We start from the raw sequence: 17,119 nt of genomic DNA on the forward strand, positions 1-17,119 counted from the left end.
ACTGGCTTGTTGGCCGGTATCCACAAAGGTGTCCTGGCAGGAAGGAACTTCTGTGTTACTGAAGGCTATTTTGCAAAGAGAATCTAACCAGTATCAACTGTTAATCCCAGTGCTTGCCTCAATAGGCATCACCTCTTCTTCTAACCATATTACATCCATACAATGGTCACCATTTAGACAAAGTCAACAGTTACCCCACTCCAGTATATACCATATTGTTCCCTATTCTAAGTCTACCATAATGTGTTTACTCTTGATACATGTTGACTTTTTGATGGTGACCACCAAAATTTTGTGTGTACATCAAACTTGTAAGCTTTGTTCTGAAAAGCGAAAGAGCTGCAAGTGTGTGTGTGTGTGTGTATGTGTATATATATATATAATATATAATCAGAGCCTAATTTGAAATATGATACTGCATTTGTGCACTCCAGTCTGGCGGCTATATGTCAGAGAAAGATGATTAACAATAGTAAGATCATGCAGCTACTCTGACAAAAATGTGCAGAGCTTGATGACTCCAAAGTCTTTTGAAAGTTTTAATTTTTCTTCAGGCAAAACACACATACAGCAATCTTCCACTGCCACGCAACCTACCCACCATTAGCTGAATAAATGATTGTAGGCATTGACTGCAGACAAAATACTTGCATTCAACTTCTTCCTCATATATACATGTGTGTGTGTGTATATATATACACGTATATATGAGGAAGAAGTTGAATGCAAGTATTTTGTCTGCAGTCAATGCCTACAATCATTTATTCAGCTAATGATGGTTAGGTTGCGTGGCAGTGGAAGATTGCTGTATGTGTGTTTTGCCTGAAGAAAAATTAAAACTTTCAAAAGACTTTGGAGTCATCAAGCTCTGCACATTGTTGTCAGAGTAGCTGCATGATCTTACTATTGTTAATCATCTTTCTCTGACATATAGCCGCCAGTAGACTGGAGTGCAAAAATGCAGTATCATATTTCAAATTAGGCTCTGATTTTGCATTGAGAAGCATAAGCACTTGCGTAGAGCCCCAAACATGCCTTAATGTAAGATCAGGACATTGTATTGTAGGCAACTTGAAACAGCGATAGTGTTATCTTAAGCGTTTGTTCAGCACTTTGCACAATTTGGCCATGATCCTGATTGAGGCCTTTGGCCACTGCTGAAATACAAAGAACGTTCAGAACTCCAGGCGCATCTTCCTTTTTAAAGAACTGTGTTAATCACTGAGCTTAAAGGCTAAGGAATGAAAGTGTTGACTCAGTGAGCAAACGGAGCAGAATACAAAAGGGTAGATTTTGCTAACAGTACATTAACTGTTCACCTCTCCATTCATGCATGAGGTTTTACCGATTAATATGGGTGAAGATAAGATGACCTAAGATGCTGGACAACTTGACAGATATCCTATCAGTCCCAAAGCTCTAGAAAGTCTATGTGCTTACCCCAGCTATCTTGCTGAACTGGAACCCCCAATTGACAACACAAGACGATTTGGGTACATTCAGACTTACCACCTCAGTGGTTCTAGATTAGATTAAGATTGATTTCAGTTTGCTGCAAATTGTTGAATTCACTTTTAACTCTGTTTTCATTTGTTCCCTGTTGGAAAGGTTTATTGTAGATTGTTTCCAAATGTGTCCGTTAGTAACTGTAACCTTCAAATAATTGCCACTCAAGAAAAGACTGCAGATAAACAGATTGAAAAGTGTATGGATGCATGCACAGAACTTTAAATAGGTTTATTTCTATCCCAAGGGGATGTGTGTATTTTCTGTTATGAGCTGGATTCACGTAAAAAGGGGAAGAAAGGGAATGTGACTAATACAGTATAAATATGTGAAATCCTGCACCCTTTCACATATTCTGTATCGTACAAATAATAAAAGGAACGTAACCATCCCTTGCATCAAAATAAGCATGTCTAACAATAGCCTGTCAAGTTGTTAGTTTGCATAAATCAAGTAACTTAATTATCATTGTCCATCAAAAACCTGTTCACTAGTAAAATGCCCCATATGGATATACTTACAAGCTAACTTTTCAGACCTGTATGGAAGAGTTATTAATTCAGCTCTGGTCTGCACATCCCCTTCTCTCCAAGCCGTTCAGGGACTGCTATTGATATGTCATTTAAGTTGAAAATTAAGGTGATAAACTCTGTTAAGAGAAAGGGAAAAGAGAGACTGGACCAAAGTACTGAAGCCCTGTCCACATCCTTTAATTGCCAATCGTTAATTTGGCAAATATTCACCTGAGAAAAAGCAATGATAACAAAAACAACAAGGAGTCCAGTGGCACCTTAAAGACTAACAGATTTATTTGGGCATAAGCTTTCGTGGTAAAAAATCCACTTCTTCAGATGCCTGGAGTGAAAATTACAGATGCAGGCATTATTGTACAGACACATGAAGAGAAGGGAGTTACCTCACAAGTGGAGAACCAGTGTTGACAGGGCCAATTCGATCAGTGTGGACGTGGTTCACTCCCAATAATTGATGAGGAGCTGTCAATTCCAGGAGAGGAAAAGTTGCTTCTGTAATGAGCCAGCCACTCCTAGGTCTTACTGAAGCCCAAATTAATGGTGGTAAATTTGCAAATGAATTTTAGTTCTGCAGTTTCTCTCTGAAGTCTGTTTCTGAAGTTTTTTTGTTCGAGTATGGCTACTTTTAAATCTGTTATAAAACGTCCAGGAAGATTGAGGTGTTCTCCTACTGGCTTTTGTGTGTTAATAATGATAATAACAGTAACATCATCTTGCTGATATTTATTACATTAAAAATAATGTAAACTCTCATGTTGCAAAATCAAGCACTGCAATTAGGATGGAGTATCAGGGTTGTGTGCTATTCACCCCAATAGTGAAATTATTATGCATTATCTGCTATTGTGTTTGTAAAGAGCTGTCAAGTGTATTAGCAGAATAATTAGCTGTGGTTTTATTGGTAGTGTGATGGTGTTATCCGATGTCTGGCATAGACTTGGGGTGTGATGTTGGACAAATCACCTTGCTTTGCCTCAGTTTCCCCCCTGGTAAAATTGTGAGAATTATGGCTACCCGCCTTGCCAGCGTGTTGTGGTAGTTGACGTAAACAGCAAAGAGAATGCTCCAAAATGTCTGTTAGTCTATAAGGTGCCACAGGATTCTTTGCTGCTTTTACTGCTCTTTTGTGATGCCCCCAAATGGCTTCCATGTTTTAATAAAAAATGTTTTGTTTTTTAACATTATTGGAAGTCTTGTCAATCTTTGAAAGATCTAAATGACTGCTTAATTCTTCAACTTTCCTCTCTAATGGACCTGGGAGATTTCCAACTCAAGTTTCGTCACTGAGCAATGTTGTCACAATTTTGGTCCTCTGAAGGCTGTCTGACTTGTCCAGCAAAAAAAAGGGAGGTCAGGACCTGATATTTGTAATGTATTTAAAAATAATCGAAACCAACCAAGCAGGGAGGGGAAAACCTCTTGAAAAAAAAACAAATATTGAGGCATCTGCTAAGGAAGGAATGAGAGAGGGAGGGGGAGAGAGAGAGAGAGAGAAGCAGTTTGTTTGTTGGCTTTTATCCTTAAATTGTTTGCAACAGCACTTTGAGACCTCTGGATGAATGGATCTACGGAAGTGCAAAGTACTTTCTGTTTATTATTCTTTTTTAAAAATAAAGGGGGAGCCCTCTAGCTAGAACTCTGTGCAATACTGAAAATTTAGGGCAAGTTTCTTTATTGATTTACTGGCTATTATATAACAGCTGGGACAGATGAAGCAAAGTAAGGCCCCAACCCTTGCCAGCTACTCTGTGAACAAGGCCGTGCTGTCACCGAGTGCCTTTCCCACTGAGCAGCTTGCAGGATCAAGGCCTAGAAAGGAAGGAAAATCAGTGCCATTAGAATGCCATTTTTGTCTTTTTACAAACAACAATGTTTAAGCCACCTGTTTTCACCCATTATATTGTATCATAGCTAGAACGGGAATATTTAAAACCTTCATTTGGCAGAAAGGAGAGGGTCTCATGTATTGTCTAACCTAAGCCATAATATTTCCATCTCACTTGACAGTTGCACTATAAAGTCTCTTCAGCGACGTCATGTTTGCATCAGCCGCCTGGAGAGGCCTCAGAACTGGGGGGAGAACTCCTGTGAAGTGAGATTTGTCATCTTGGTTCTTGCGCCTCCTAAAATGGTGAGTGTTTCTCCATCATTCACTCTTGATGCCTCAGAATGCTTTTCTGATAGTTCTCTTGTGGAGCTCCACTGGGGTGCAAGACCACTCATTTTCTAGATGCAGGAGGAAGAAAGCAGGACTGAGGTCACCACAGTGGGTTGTCTGCCAACATCTCCTTCTGACTCAGCAGCGAGCACAAGGTATAAAATTATGACAGATGACTTTACGGTTCCCCAAACTTCTGCAGTCTCATGATAGAGCAGAATGGCTTCCTATCTAGCATTGGAGCTGGAGCCTGGCATGGTCTGTAAGTCTGACTATGACTGATCTCATATCATGCTCTTGCCTCAATGTGTAGCCTATACCAATAGGTTATTTGCTAGGTAAAGCATGGGTATAAGTTACGGCAGTAATGTAATGAGCCTGCAAGGCCTGTAAGACAATAGCTTAGCTAAAAAGGCCTAAGGTTCGAAAGCCCTAGCATAAGCAGCTAACCAGAAGTAACCGTAGATTGGTGATACTCAGACCTCAGTGGTTCTTGAACCAAATTAGCGGTCAGCATTACCCAAAAGAGCCACAGTCGTGTGAATTCTTTGTTTTATTTACTCTAGTATGATAGATTCGTATTTAAACAGCATGACGGGAAGTCTATATTATTCTCTCAGCAAATAAGTTAATAACTTAATGCAAGTTAATAATTGGTCAGTAACATAGTAAAAGCATCCTGATTGGTTAATAACTGAAACTGGTTAATTGAATCACACAGTGTTTTAATATCATGGGCTGCAGTGAGCGACAGGAGACACATTTAAAGAGCCACTTGCAGCTTTTGCGCCCCGGTATTACTGCCATAGATCACAACATAGAACGCTCTAATGACTGAACCGCAGACAAGTAACCACAAGATGCTAGGTTAGCCCAAGATGGTATATTTTGAGGTGGTAACCTCTGCTGATGTCTGGCCACCAGTGTGCCATGGTAACTAATTGACGTACGCGCTAATAAGTGTGAGGTAAAAGCTCACATAACCTGTGAGAGAAGGGCATGCCAAGCTTAGGAGGGTGAAGAGATACAAGTAAGGAGAAGGTGAGGAAACCCCTTCTGAACATGCTTAGGCATAGGGGCATCTGCGTAACACATTATAAAAGTGGTATCCAGGCCTGTGTGCCTTGGGAGATACCAGGACGTTGAGTGGTGGTGATGAGGAAGGTGATGATAGTCATAGACTTTAAGGTCAGAAGGGACCATCATGATCATCGAGTCTGACCTCCTGCACAATGCAGGCCACAGAATCTCACCCACCCACTCTTGTAATAGACCCCTGACCTATGTCTGAGCTATTGAAATCCTCAAATCATGGTTTAAAAACTTCAATGTGCAGAGAATCCTCCAGCAAGTGACCCGTTCCCCACGCTGCAGAGGAAGGCGGAAAACCCCCAGGGCCTCTGCCAATCTGCCCTGGAGGAAAATTTCTTCCTGACCCCAAATATGGTGATCAGCTAAACCCTGAGCATGTGGTCAAGACTCACCAGCCAGACACCCAGGAAAGAATTATCTGCAGTAACTCAGATCTCATCCCATCACAAGCCATTGCGTGTATTTACCGCTAATAGTCAAAGACCAATCTCATTATACCATCTCCTCCATAAGCTTATCAAGCTTAGTCTTGAAGCCAGATATGTCTTTTTGCCTCCACTGCTCCGCTTGGAAGGCTGTTCCAGAACTTCACTCCTCTGATGGTTAGAAGGCTTCATCTAATTTTAAGTCTAAACTTCCTGATGGCCAGTTTATATCCATTTGTTCCTGTGTCCACATTGGTACTTAGCTTAAACAATTCCACCTTCTTTTGGTTAGGCTAAACAAGCCAAGCTCTTTGCGTCTCCTTTCATAAGACAGGTTTTCCATTCCTCGGATCATCCTAGTAGCCCTTCTCTTTAGCTGTTCCAGTTTGAATTCATCCTTCTTAAACATGGGAGACCAGAACTGCACACAGTATTCCAGATGAGGTCTCACCAGTGCCTTGTATAACGGTACTAACAGCTCCCTATCTCTACTGGAAGTACCTAGCCTGATGCATTCCAAGACCACATTTGCTTTTTTCATGGCCATATCACATTGGTGGCTCATAATCATCCTGTGATCAACCAATACTGTGAGGTCCTTCTCCTCCTCTGTTACTTACAGCTGATGAGTCCCAGCTTATAACAAAAATTCTTCTTATTAATTCCTAGGAGGAAGTTAATGACTAACGCTCCAGGTTGTTCTGCAAGGGTAGCCTGAGTGTACGGGTGCACAGACACTCATTCGGTATGAGCTCTCTCTACCTGGTTGGGTTGGAGTGTGTGTAACTTTGCTAACTCTGTTAATAAGCCTGTTGCAGATATAGAAGGTTTTTCCTAAGTCTGAGTGTTGCGACCGTGCATGTTGGAGTTCCCACTGAATGGTAATTTTAATAATACTGGCCCTGAACTTGGGACAAAGACCTACCAAACCTCAGTGTGTTAATTGGGAATTCTTAGGTAATCAATATAATTAATATGCAATCAATAGCTCAGTCAACAAATGCACTGTCATATGGAAGATCTGAGCTCAAGTTCTATTTGAGGATCCCAATTGTTGGGCCAGGAGAGCTGAGGTTCTGAAGTGATGCACTCATGGGGGCATGAACCAACTTGGGAACTGTGATACCCTCTGTTGGTTAAGCTAGAAATCTGCACCTTTCTCCCACTTCAAGTTGTTTTGCCCCACTCTAGCCATATTAGGTCTGTCTGCAGTGTAGAGGTGGCCTTTTGGAGAAGACAGCTGGGATGTACAGCTGTCTTCATACAGCTGTGTAGGGAAAGCGCTGCGGTGTGGCCACACTGACAGCTACGAGCGCTGCGGTGTGGCCACATTTGCTGCGCTGTTGGGAGTGGTGCATTGTGGGCAGCTATCCCAGCTTTCAAGTGGCTGCAACATGCTTTTCAAAAGAGTGGGGGTGAGGGGGAATGTGGGAAGGGGGGGGGGGGGAGAGTGGATTTTTTGATCTGTCAGCTCCCTGCCTTGCAAGTTCTAAGGACTGGAACATACACATCACCAACTTGCAATCAATTTAAAAGTTTCGAGCCCTTCCCCTACCCCTCTCTTATTCACTAAATGCAAATTATGCACTCCTAAATAGCCTTCACACCACATAAGCAGCTGCTCAACACAGAGTCCCCCTCTCCCTCTGCTGTGTGACTTCTCTCTTCAAACAAACAGCTATGAACCTTCCAAAGCAATTCCCCTGTCTGCCTCTGCTCACTCCAGCAAACAGGAGCTGTGTTTGTTTTTTAGATAAGCAGCTCAGGGGAGCTCGGAGTTCAGCCATTCTTCCAGTTTGTTGTGAGCAGGCATTCTGGGATACCTCCTAATACCCTGGAGGCTAATAACGGCATTTTTGGTGGCCACACTTGATGAGCAGCGCTGCATCATCAGCGCTGCAATCATTACACCTCAAGCAGACCAGGTGTACAGCCAGCGCTGCAGCCAGGGAGTTGCAGCACTGGATGTGCCTTGCAGGTGTGGACAGTTATTAAGTTGCAGTGCTGTAAACCCACCACCAGCGCTGCCACTCTCCAGTGTAGCCAAGCCGTCAGTTCAAATCTCTGGTCCACTGCAGACTGCCTGGTCTTGGGCAAGTCATTTAGGTCCATGTTTTAAAAGGTGTTGCTGAGCTCAGCATTATGATGCCTAACTGATTTGGAAGCCTAAGACTCTTTTTCAAAAGGATTTAGGCACTTAGGAGGCAAAATCTCCATTTGAAAATGAGACTTGGATACCTAGATCAGTTAGGCGCTGCAATGCTAGGCGTGGCAATGCCAAAATATCTTTAAAAATCTGGACTTTAATATCTTTGCCTCAGTTCCCCCTCTGTAAACATGGGGATAATAGTGTTTCCCTATTTCCCAGGGGTGGGTGAGGACAAATACATGAACAATTGTGAGGTGCTCAGCTGAGGGTCATAGAAAGAGAGCTGATTTTTTTGAGCATTTATGTCCAGACTGATTCAGCAGTTTCTGCCTTAATTTTTCTTCATTTTTTATATAAAAATGCTTTTGGCACCAGTCACATTGGTGTCTAAAAACTGTACAGACTAAAAACAAATATACAGATGTCGCCCACTGAATGCAGCAAACAAACTGAGCCCACTCAGCTGTACCGATTTCCTTTTTCAATGTATACAAACTGTGTATACATATGGAGTCAGCAACGTGTTAAGGGAAACCCCGCTGTTGCAGGGAGCAGTGTCAGTGACTTAGTAGGGGGTACTCTTCTCTCAGAGTCAGTACTGACCTCGGTAGCCCATGGCGGTGGTGCAGAGAGTGAGGCCAGTGGCGAGGGGGTGCTGGGCACTCTGCGACAGGTATGAAGATAACTCCCAAGGGGCATATGGTACAGGTGGACAGCATACAAATAAAGGGAAGCAAATGAGAAGCATGTGACTGGTAAAGAAAAGCCATGGTTTGTGCTAGTCTATGATTTTTGTTTTGTTTTTTAAATGAATTTATCTACCAAGCCCTAAGTACGTGCTGGGTACAGTTGCTAAAATAATAAACTCATTGACAATATCGAATTAAATCGCCTTGAGAAATTGTCTGGGAAGTAGCGTAAAATCCACACCCCAGTCTTTCCAGGATGATGAGGATGAAAAAACTGATTGGTTCTGACTTCCTTGCTTTTCCCTGAATCGATTTCCTTATCCAAACAGCGCATTCTCCCCTCCCCACTAGTAGTAGTGTTGGTGGCTGTTATTCTGGTGTGTATTACACTAGCTCCATCCGGAGCCCGTTATGCAGTACAGTCATGAAATAAAGAGCCCTGCCTCGCAGAGTTTACAATAAGTCTTAACTCCCTTCTGTCGATGTAGCAGGTTTTCAGACCAAACTGGCTGAGAGCGCTCAACCTAGAACAAACTGCTGCTGTCTCTAGATGTTTAAATCTACAAAGTGCTAGCGATACTGTCTCGGGTGATCTCGAGCAATGTGCAGGGTCTTTTTGATAGTTGGGACACAAACTCTCTCTGGAGGATTAAAATGAAGTTATTGTGCAGTGCGTGCAATCTAAAGTATTCTACGTCTGTGCTCCTGAGTGGTGCATTGGAAGAGCCCTGAAAGCTTTGCTAATGTTAATTAAAAAATCATCTGCCAATCTCACTTATCTAAATGACTATCAAAATTCACCACAAAATGAAAATATAAAAGCAATGATTATGTTTGTGTTAGAGCCGAATGATACTGTTCCTGTGAGGCTTTGGAGCTCTTCGGGGGAGAGCCTTTTTGGACTGTCTTATTGGATTGGATAGTAGGGGGTGTTCAGCACATGAAGGATAGAAGAGGTTGAAGTATTGTGAAGTAATCCTAGAGTGGTTCCCCGCCCCCCACCCCCAAATATCTGCAGAATATACTTCAGAAGTCACCTTAATCTGATGGTTTCCTATGAGACTTGGTCACGGTAGTCTTTAACCTTCTGGATGTAACTTTCAAAACCTATGTCTTGTCTTTGAATCTAAAGTTCTACAGCAATTCATTGAGACGAACCTACAAATGACACATACCTAACATCGCAATGGACTTTGGATCAGTCTTTCGATGCTAAAATCGTAATGTTGTACTTGAGATTGCAATGCACAAACCAGTTCCCCTGTAAGAAATGGTCTCTCAGCACCGAAGCCAGGCTGGAAGCATTTGCTTGCTCTTCCTGCCCTGATTTGCGTGTTTGTGCTAGCGGTGATTTCAGATGAAGTGTGGAATCTTATGTTCTAGTCTTGACAGGCAGGTGAAGGAAGATTGGTGTTTTGGGTGGCATTTATTTTGTTTTGAAGTTTTACAGTTTTTAAACAATTTGAGTTTTTGTTATGGTCCCTAATCTGCACATCCATTTGTTTTCCTCAGAAAAGTACAAAAACTGCCACTGAAGTGGGCCGGACCTTCGCCACAATGTTTTCAGATATAACTTTTCGGCAGAAGCTTCTAGAAACAAAAACCGAAGAAGAATTTAAAGAAGCCTTGGTACATCAGCGCCACCTGCTGACGGTGGTGAATCAGAGACCCTCAGCCGTGAACGAGGGGCACAAAACACACAGCCACAAGCCGCTCAAGGTAGGGCGAGAAAAAATCTAAGTCCTGGCTTTCCACTGTTGTTTCTGTTTAAATAAAGTGCAGGAACCTGGTTGATTATTCATGGGCTTGAATTAGCCCTAGTTATATATTAATGAGTTTATGCATCTCCGTCCTCAAAACAGACTACTGGGTTAGGTCTACACAGCTGCTGGGAGCGAATCCCACATCCCAGGGTGACTGACTCACACTATCAGGGCTTGGGCTAGTGTGCTAAAAATAGCCATGTAGACATCGCTTTGATGGTCGGGCTTGGGCTCGGGCTCTGAAGCCCACCCTACTCCTTAGGTTTCAGAGCCTGAGCTTCAGCCTGGGCAGGAATGTCCAAATTGCTGTTTTTAGCACACTAGCAGAAGCCCCGCTAGACTCACTCCCAGCAGCTGTGGAGACACACCCTTTTTGACACCACCAGCTAGTTCTGCTCAAATGTTCTGGTTTCTTATGCCGTTTAACTGTATCTCTTTTGCAACAGTGAAAATAGAGTAAAAAGCACTATTGCCCCTTTTTAATACCTGAGAAATGCAATGAAACTTGTGTGTATATATATCTCCATGTAACAACTTCCCACTGAAAATTAAAGGAAAACCCTTCAAATGATCATGCTTAATGAGAGCTAGGATGGATGGATTATTGTAAATTGCCAAAGAGAGGCAAATGCACTTTGGCACCCTCAATCAGGAAGATAGCAAGTCTGTCTGAAGAACTGTAACCTTTACTCGCATGGTCATCACTTTGATCTGAGGGTTTCTTGGCTCCCCTGCAGACGAAAATCCTTTGGAAAAGTGACATCTCTTAGCACGCATGCCACATCTCCGCTTTGTCTTCTGAAGCTCCCTTAATGTCATCCTTGCACCCTGTCTGTTCACACACAGGTTTTATCCAAGCTGAAAAGCTGCACATCTAAAAATAAATTGGTGCATGCCACTTCGAATCTCCTACTCTTTTCCCTAGACTACAAGTTATGTGAAGCTTTGAACAGCCTACGGTGTCCAGAGTAGAAACTTTCAATACAAATCCCATGTTCTGGCTGGTTTTCAGAGTTTAAAATGTAATGGTTTAGGACTTAGTGAAGAGCACAAAGAGGGCAGCCTGCCTGCCCTTTCTTACCTTGATCCCAGTCCTCTGCATTTTAAGCACAGAATCCCTTCTTGCAGAGACAAGTCTATAGTAGGTGACTCCTGAGCTCATTTAAACCTCATTCACTCGGGGGTTCAGGTTTGCAGAACCAGTTTAAGCTGTAGAGGGGTAGCCGACCTGTAGGAGATCACTTCAGCCTCCCTGGCCACACAGTAGCAGATGTAAAGGTAGCCATCTTACAGCCAAAAAACAAAACAAAACTTCAGGACCAGATTTCAAAGAGAAACTGCTGAGCTTCAGTTCATCTGCAAAATTTGACACCATCAGCTCAGGATTGAACAAAGACTGTGAATGGCTTGCCAACTACAAAACCAGTTTCTCCTCCCTTGGTGTTCACACCTCAACTGCTAGAAGAGGGCCTTATCCTCCCTGATTTGAACTAACCTCATTATCTCTAGACTGATTCTTGACCGCATATTGATACCTGCCTCTGGAAATTTCCACTACATGCCTCTGACGAAATGGGTATTCACTCACAAAAGCTTATGCTCCAATACGTCTGTTGGTTTTCAAGGTGCCGCAGGACTCCTTGTTGCTTCTTTAAGCTGGTTACAAGCGATTTGAAGCAATGTTTTCTTCTAGTGCAGGTTAAACCCTTTGATCCCTTTCCTCTGAAGCCATTTCTGTAAACACTGGGGCGTGTCACAGTAGGAAACCACAGCCTCTGGGTGAAAAGTTTAACAAGAATAGGAGTATGTCTACGCTGGCAGGGTTACAGCCCTAGCAATTACAGCACCACTCAGAGTGCTGAAGGGAAACCACTGTTTTGTGTTCACACTATCCGCTGCCTGCGTAATAGCGTGTTCACACTTGTGGCACTTGCAGTGGTATTCGGAGCGGTGCACTCTGAGCAACTATCCCACAGAGCATCTCTTCCTCTTTTGCCGCTAAGAGTTGTGGGAAGGCAGAGGGGGCTGTGGGGCATTCTGAGTCCTATCCCAATGCCCCGTGATGCATTGCTTCACATCCCAGCAATCTCTGTGCTTCTGTCCACATTTGGCGCCATCTTTCAATGGTTTGTGTACTGCGTGCTCTGCCTCTCCGGGCTGCAGGAATGGATCCCACACTGTTGACCAACATGCTGCTCGCTCTCACTAACACATCATGAGTGGCAGTGGAGTTATTCCTTAAACTACAAAGGCAAGAGCAGTTCAACACTGATCTTACCATGCATAGTAACTATGGCAGGAGATTGCTTGTGGCATTCATGGAGGTACTGATTATAGTGGAACGCCGCTTTTGGGCTCAGGAAACAAGCACTGAGTGGTGGGATCACATCATGGTGCACGTCTGGGATGACAAGCAGTGGCTGTAGAACTTTCGGATGAGGAAAGCCACGTTTATGGGACTCTATGATGAGCTCGCCCCAGCCCTGCGGCGCAAGGACACGAGAATGAGAGCTGCCCTGCCATTGGAAAAGTGATTGCACTGTGGAAGCTGGCTACTCCAAACTGCTACCGATCAATTCCTAACCAGTTTGGAGTGGGAAAGTCGACTGTTGGACACGTGTTGATGGAAGTGTGCTGGGCCATTAATCGCATCCTGCTCCGAAAGACCGTGACTCTGGGCAACGTGTGTGGCATTGTGGATGGCTTTGCACAAATGGGCTTCCTTAACTGTGGAGGGGGGACAGATGGCACACACATTCCATTTCTGGCACTAAACCACCTAGAGACCGACTACATTAATCAGAAGGGGTATTTCTCAATGGTTCTGCAGTCGCTTGTGGATCACCGTGGGCTTTTCAGAGACATTAATGAAGGCTAGTCCAGAAAGGTGCATGACGTACGCATCTTTTGGAACACTGGCCTGTTCAGGAAGCTGCAAGCAAGGACGTTCTTCCTGGACCAGAAAATCACTATAAGGGAAGTCAAAATGCCCATTGTGATCCTGGGAGACCCTGCCTACCCCTTAATGTCGTGGCTTATGAAGCCATACGTGGGGAACCTGGACAACAGCAAGGAGTGGTTCAACAACAGGCTGAGCAAGTGCAGAATGACTGTTGTCTGTGCTTTTGGCTGTTTAAAGGCCCACTGGCACTGCTTATATGGGAGGCTGGACCTGGCTGATGAAGACAATATTCCTATGCTCATAGCCGTGTGCTGTACGCTGCATAATATTTGCGAAGGGAAGGGTGAAGCTTCACTTAGGGCTGGATCGCTGAGGCTCAGCTCCTGGAGGCTGAGTTTGAACAGCCAGAGGCCGGCATGGGGCCATAAGGATCAGGGATGCCTTGAAGCACCAATTTGAAGCTGAAAGCTACTAAAATTTTGTTGCTGTGCTCGGGAGTGCAGTGCTTGTAATGCTAGGACGTGATTGTGATTGGTGCAGACAATGCATTATGAAGGTGTAAGAAAATTGCCTGTTGCTTTGTAGGGCTCTGTTTGCTTTCAATTAATGGAATAAAGATTGCTTTCAAACCAAGACAATTCTTTTATTAAAAAAACAACAACCGGAGAGAGAGAGAGAGAGAGAGAAACGCACTGAGGGGGATCGGGGAAGAGAGGGTCCCAGGACTGTTAAAGATTTGTGTATGTCCAGGTGTCATATGCAACCTTCTCCTTTGGAGTCCAGTGCAGCGGTTACTGTACGTCAGCAGGGCTAAATTGCAGAGGGATGGGTGTTGAGTGCAGTGCGTACTGGGAGTCTGCAGTGCTGGATTGTGAGCGGGGAGGAGTGGAATGCTGCAGGTAGAGACTAAAGCCAGGATGCTGATAACGGTGTGTTGGAGATGTCTGGGGGGTGCAGGGGAAAGAGTTTTGCGACAGTGGCTGCAGGGGAGGGCAGGCGCAGAGCTGTTCGATTTGCAGTGCTGGTGCACTTGGAGCGTGTCTGCTCAGCGCTCCATAATGTTTAAGAGCCGCTCCATGGCTTCGTTCTGGCGTGCCACGTTCTCCTTTTGGTCCCTCTTCTTTCTGTCCTGCCATTCCTTCAATTCTTGATTTCCAGCCGTGGAGTGCATCATGACATCACGCAGAAAGTCCTCTTTTTAGTTCTTTGTGGCTGCTTTCTAATTCTGCGCAGCCGTTCAGCCGGCATTAGCATAGAGGGAGGCTGGGCTCCCAAGGTCATATCTATGAAGCCAAAATGCAACGTTTTACAGAACCAGTATTGGTTGCAATAAATCAGAGACCATTGATTTAAACACAGCCACTATTCACATACCTGTCACTAACCAGCTGACCCCAGGCAAGCACACGTGAGCCACATGAACCCCCAAATGGTGAGTAACCGCAGGGGTGGGGGAAATCAGTGTGCCAGGACCATACTGTACACTGAATGTGTGACTCTTGGAGAGAGGCAGCATTGGGGAGGGGGGGCTTATAATCATTCCTGTCCCCATATTTTCCACAGGCTGTGTTCATTATGGAATATACCTCACTGCTGAGAGTGAGAAGGGAATCAAGGGAGGGTCTTCTCCAAGACTGCGGCTTCCACCCTGGCCCTTATGCGGCTCACCTGTATGTAGCAATGTTCCCCCCAGCAAAATGGCGTGGGAAAGTTACCCTTAATGGGGCAAGAAACAAAGCAACTCTGCCAAAGAACCTGTGGCAGCAGATTGCCCAGTATCTCCACGAGAGTTCCCTGGAGATCTCTGAGGCAGATTCCTGTGAAGCGAGGGAGTCAATCAAAGCCTGTTCCGCCGCTCAGACTAGGCATGTGGTGTTACGTGCATCATACAGACACAAGCCTGCTTTCTGCAACCCTGCTGCCCCCAACAACTCGCTTCAACAGTTCCCAAAATCAAAGCCATTTACCAGGGCTAATCCGTGAAGGATTAATTAGTCCCTGAAGGAGCAATCCTAGAGGTAGGAGAAGGATAGAGTCACAATCACAACAGGAATAACTGGAGTTAGCGTGTGTGTCTAAATGGAGTGTCTGCCTTGAGCCTTGACCAGGAAGAGGTCACTGGAAACCTCGGTGAGAGCCAAGGGTAGGATGGAGAAACCAGCTCAAAGAGGATCTAGAATGGAATTAAAGGGGCAGCAGTTACAGATTGTGCTGGATGAGCTCGGAGATAAAGGGGAGAAGGGGCAATAATTGGAGGAGCGTGACTTTTTAATAATGAGAGAGCCCAATTCATGTTTATGTGGTGAGGGGGAAGGAAACTTCAGGTGACTGAGAGGATAATGAGAAGGGTGCACGTAAAGGAGGTGAGGACCCAGGGGAATTTGGAAGTCACTGTTTAGGGAGTGAGGGCTTCTATCCATTCTCCTTGGCCATTCATGTGAAATCACTGGTACTGCTGTTATGAGGGTATTAGAGACCAGAAGGGAAGCAAGAAGCTGATTTGAAGTTACAAGTATAACTTTAGCCGAACAGAGCTCTCAAGATGGTTATGGAGAAGAAGGGGATCAGGAGCCCTGATGAACAAGCAGGAAAGTGGGATTATGACCACCCCAAAACTTTTAGCCATGTAAGCAGGCTGGGCTTTTCTTCTCGCTAAGGTTCTGTCTTTTTGTGTGTGTGTGTGTATCCTAGAGAAACATACATAGGCTGCCGCCCCTTTAGAGGGAAGATCATCAGCAACAATAGAAGCTGATGGCTGAGGCCGACTCCTTTTAACAAATCCTGTCCTAAACTTGCCTCATACAGTTAATTAAAACCCAACAAAAACCAAAATTTTAGTTTCCCCGATAAACTTTTTAAAAGTAATAGTTTCATTTCCTTTGGGCAGCTGTTGTGTGCGCCATTGTCCACTATGACATTTTAGCCAACCAAATAGCCCAGTGATAACATTCTTCATTCAAGTAATATGGAGAGAGGAGCAAGGCTCATAAATCTGGAATAAATGAGCAGAAACACCAAATTTTCCCTTAATTCACTGCATGCATAATTTTTTTCTTTTTAATTTGTTCCTTCTATGCTGTCGCCACCACTAGCACCCAGATCAACCTCCATTCATGTGCATGAAGGCTACCGGGGCAGGCACTGAGTTAGCAGCTTGTGCTAACCACACACATGGGTGCAGTCATTTTCTCTTTCTCCCCTAAGGGTAACCATTCTGATGGTTGTTCTCCTGTGCTTGCTATGGCAAGATGAGTAAACATACTCCTCATTAAAGCAACTGTGATTCTCCGTCTGACCTCTGCCTTTGGGAATGTTTATGTCTAAAAATAGTAGCCTTTTGCAATACGCTCAAATGTTTCTATCAGAGGGTTTGGGGTTTTTCAGTTCATATTTCCCTAGTTGTTTAGACCACAAACAAGCTGCTAGAGTTCAAATTTCCAACACAAACAAGCAAGAGATCTTTTAAAGAAGGCTTAAAATAAAGTTCTGTGGGGACACAGCAGTAGTACACATGTGCCAGCACCATGCCAAGAGAAACAGGCAATTGACCAAATAGCTGAAGGCCAATGGGAAAAGTAATGAAGAATACACAGAAACTGAGCTTGTGGGGGATCCCTTTAGATTATACCTGATTGGGAAAAGTCCCAGTTTTCAGCTCAGCTGTGATCTCTTTCCACTCAATAAGTGATTCCATTCCATGTGAAACGGGTGTGGAGTTCTGTCGTTTGCAGTCAAGTCAATGCCACATAGAAACCAATCTCTGGTGAATGTTTTATACTGAATTAAATTCATGTAACTGATTTTTAGTGTTGCAGCATTAAAACTTTCCTTTCAAACACACGACTTCCACCCAGCCTTTCACAGATGAATAGTCAACCAAAGGGGAAAGCAGATAAATCTCC

At 44.1% G+C, this 17,119-nt stretch overlaps 1 protein-coding gene across 7 annotated transcripts in view; it reads left to right on the top strand.

Moving 5' to 3' along the window:
- The window catches only part of SLC4A11 (solute carrier family 4 member 11), a 196,855-nt gene that overhangs the window by 110,215 nt on the left and 69,521 nt on the right, over positions 1 to 17,119 (top strand). For all 7 annotated transcript variants that reach the window (XR_004000528.1, XR_004000525.1, XR_004000527.1 and 4 more), the window contains exons 7-8: positions 4,047 to 4,170; positions 10,065 to 10,271. Coding sequence is in view for 2 of the 7 variants with exons in the window: in XM_030563594.1 (XP_030419454.1) it covers positions 4,047 to 4,170; positions 10,065 to 10,271 (331 nt within the window). In the remaining 5 variants the exon portion in view is untranslated. The remainder of the gene's footprint in view (positions 1 to 4,046; positions 4,171 to 10,064; positions 10,272 to 17,119) is intronic.

Source organism: Gopherus evgoodei, chromosome 5 (assembly GCF_007399415.2).
Source record: "Gopherus evgoodei ecotype Sinaloan lineage chromosome 5, rGopEvg1_v1.p, whole genome shotgun sequence".
Lineage (NCBI taxonomy): Eukaryota > Metazoa > Chordata > Testudines > Testudinidae > Gopherus > Gopherus evgoodei.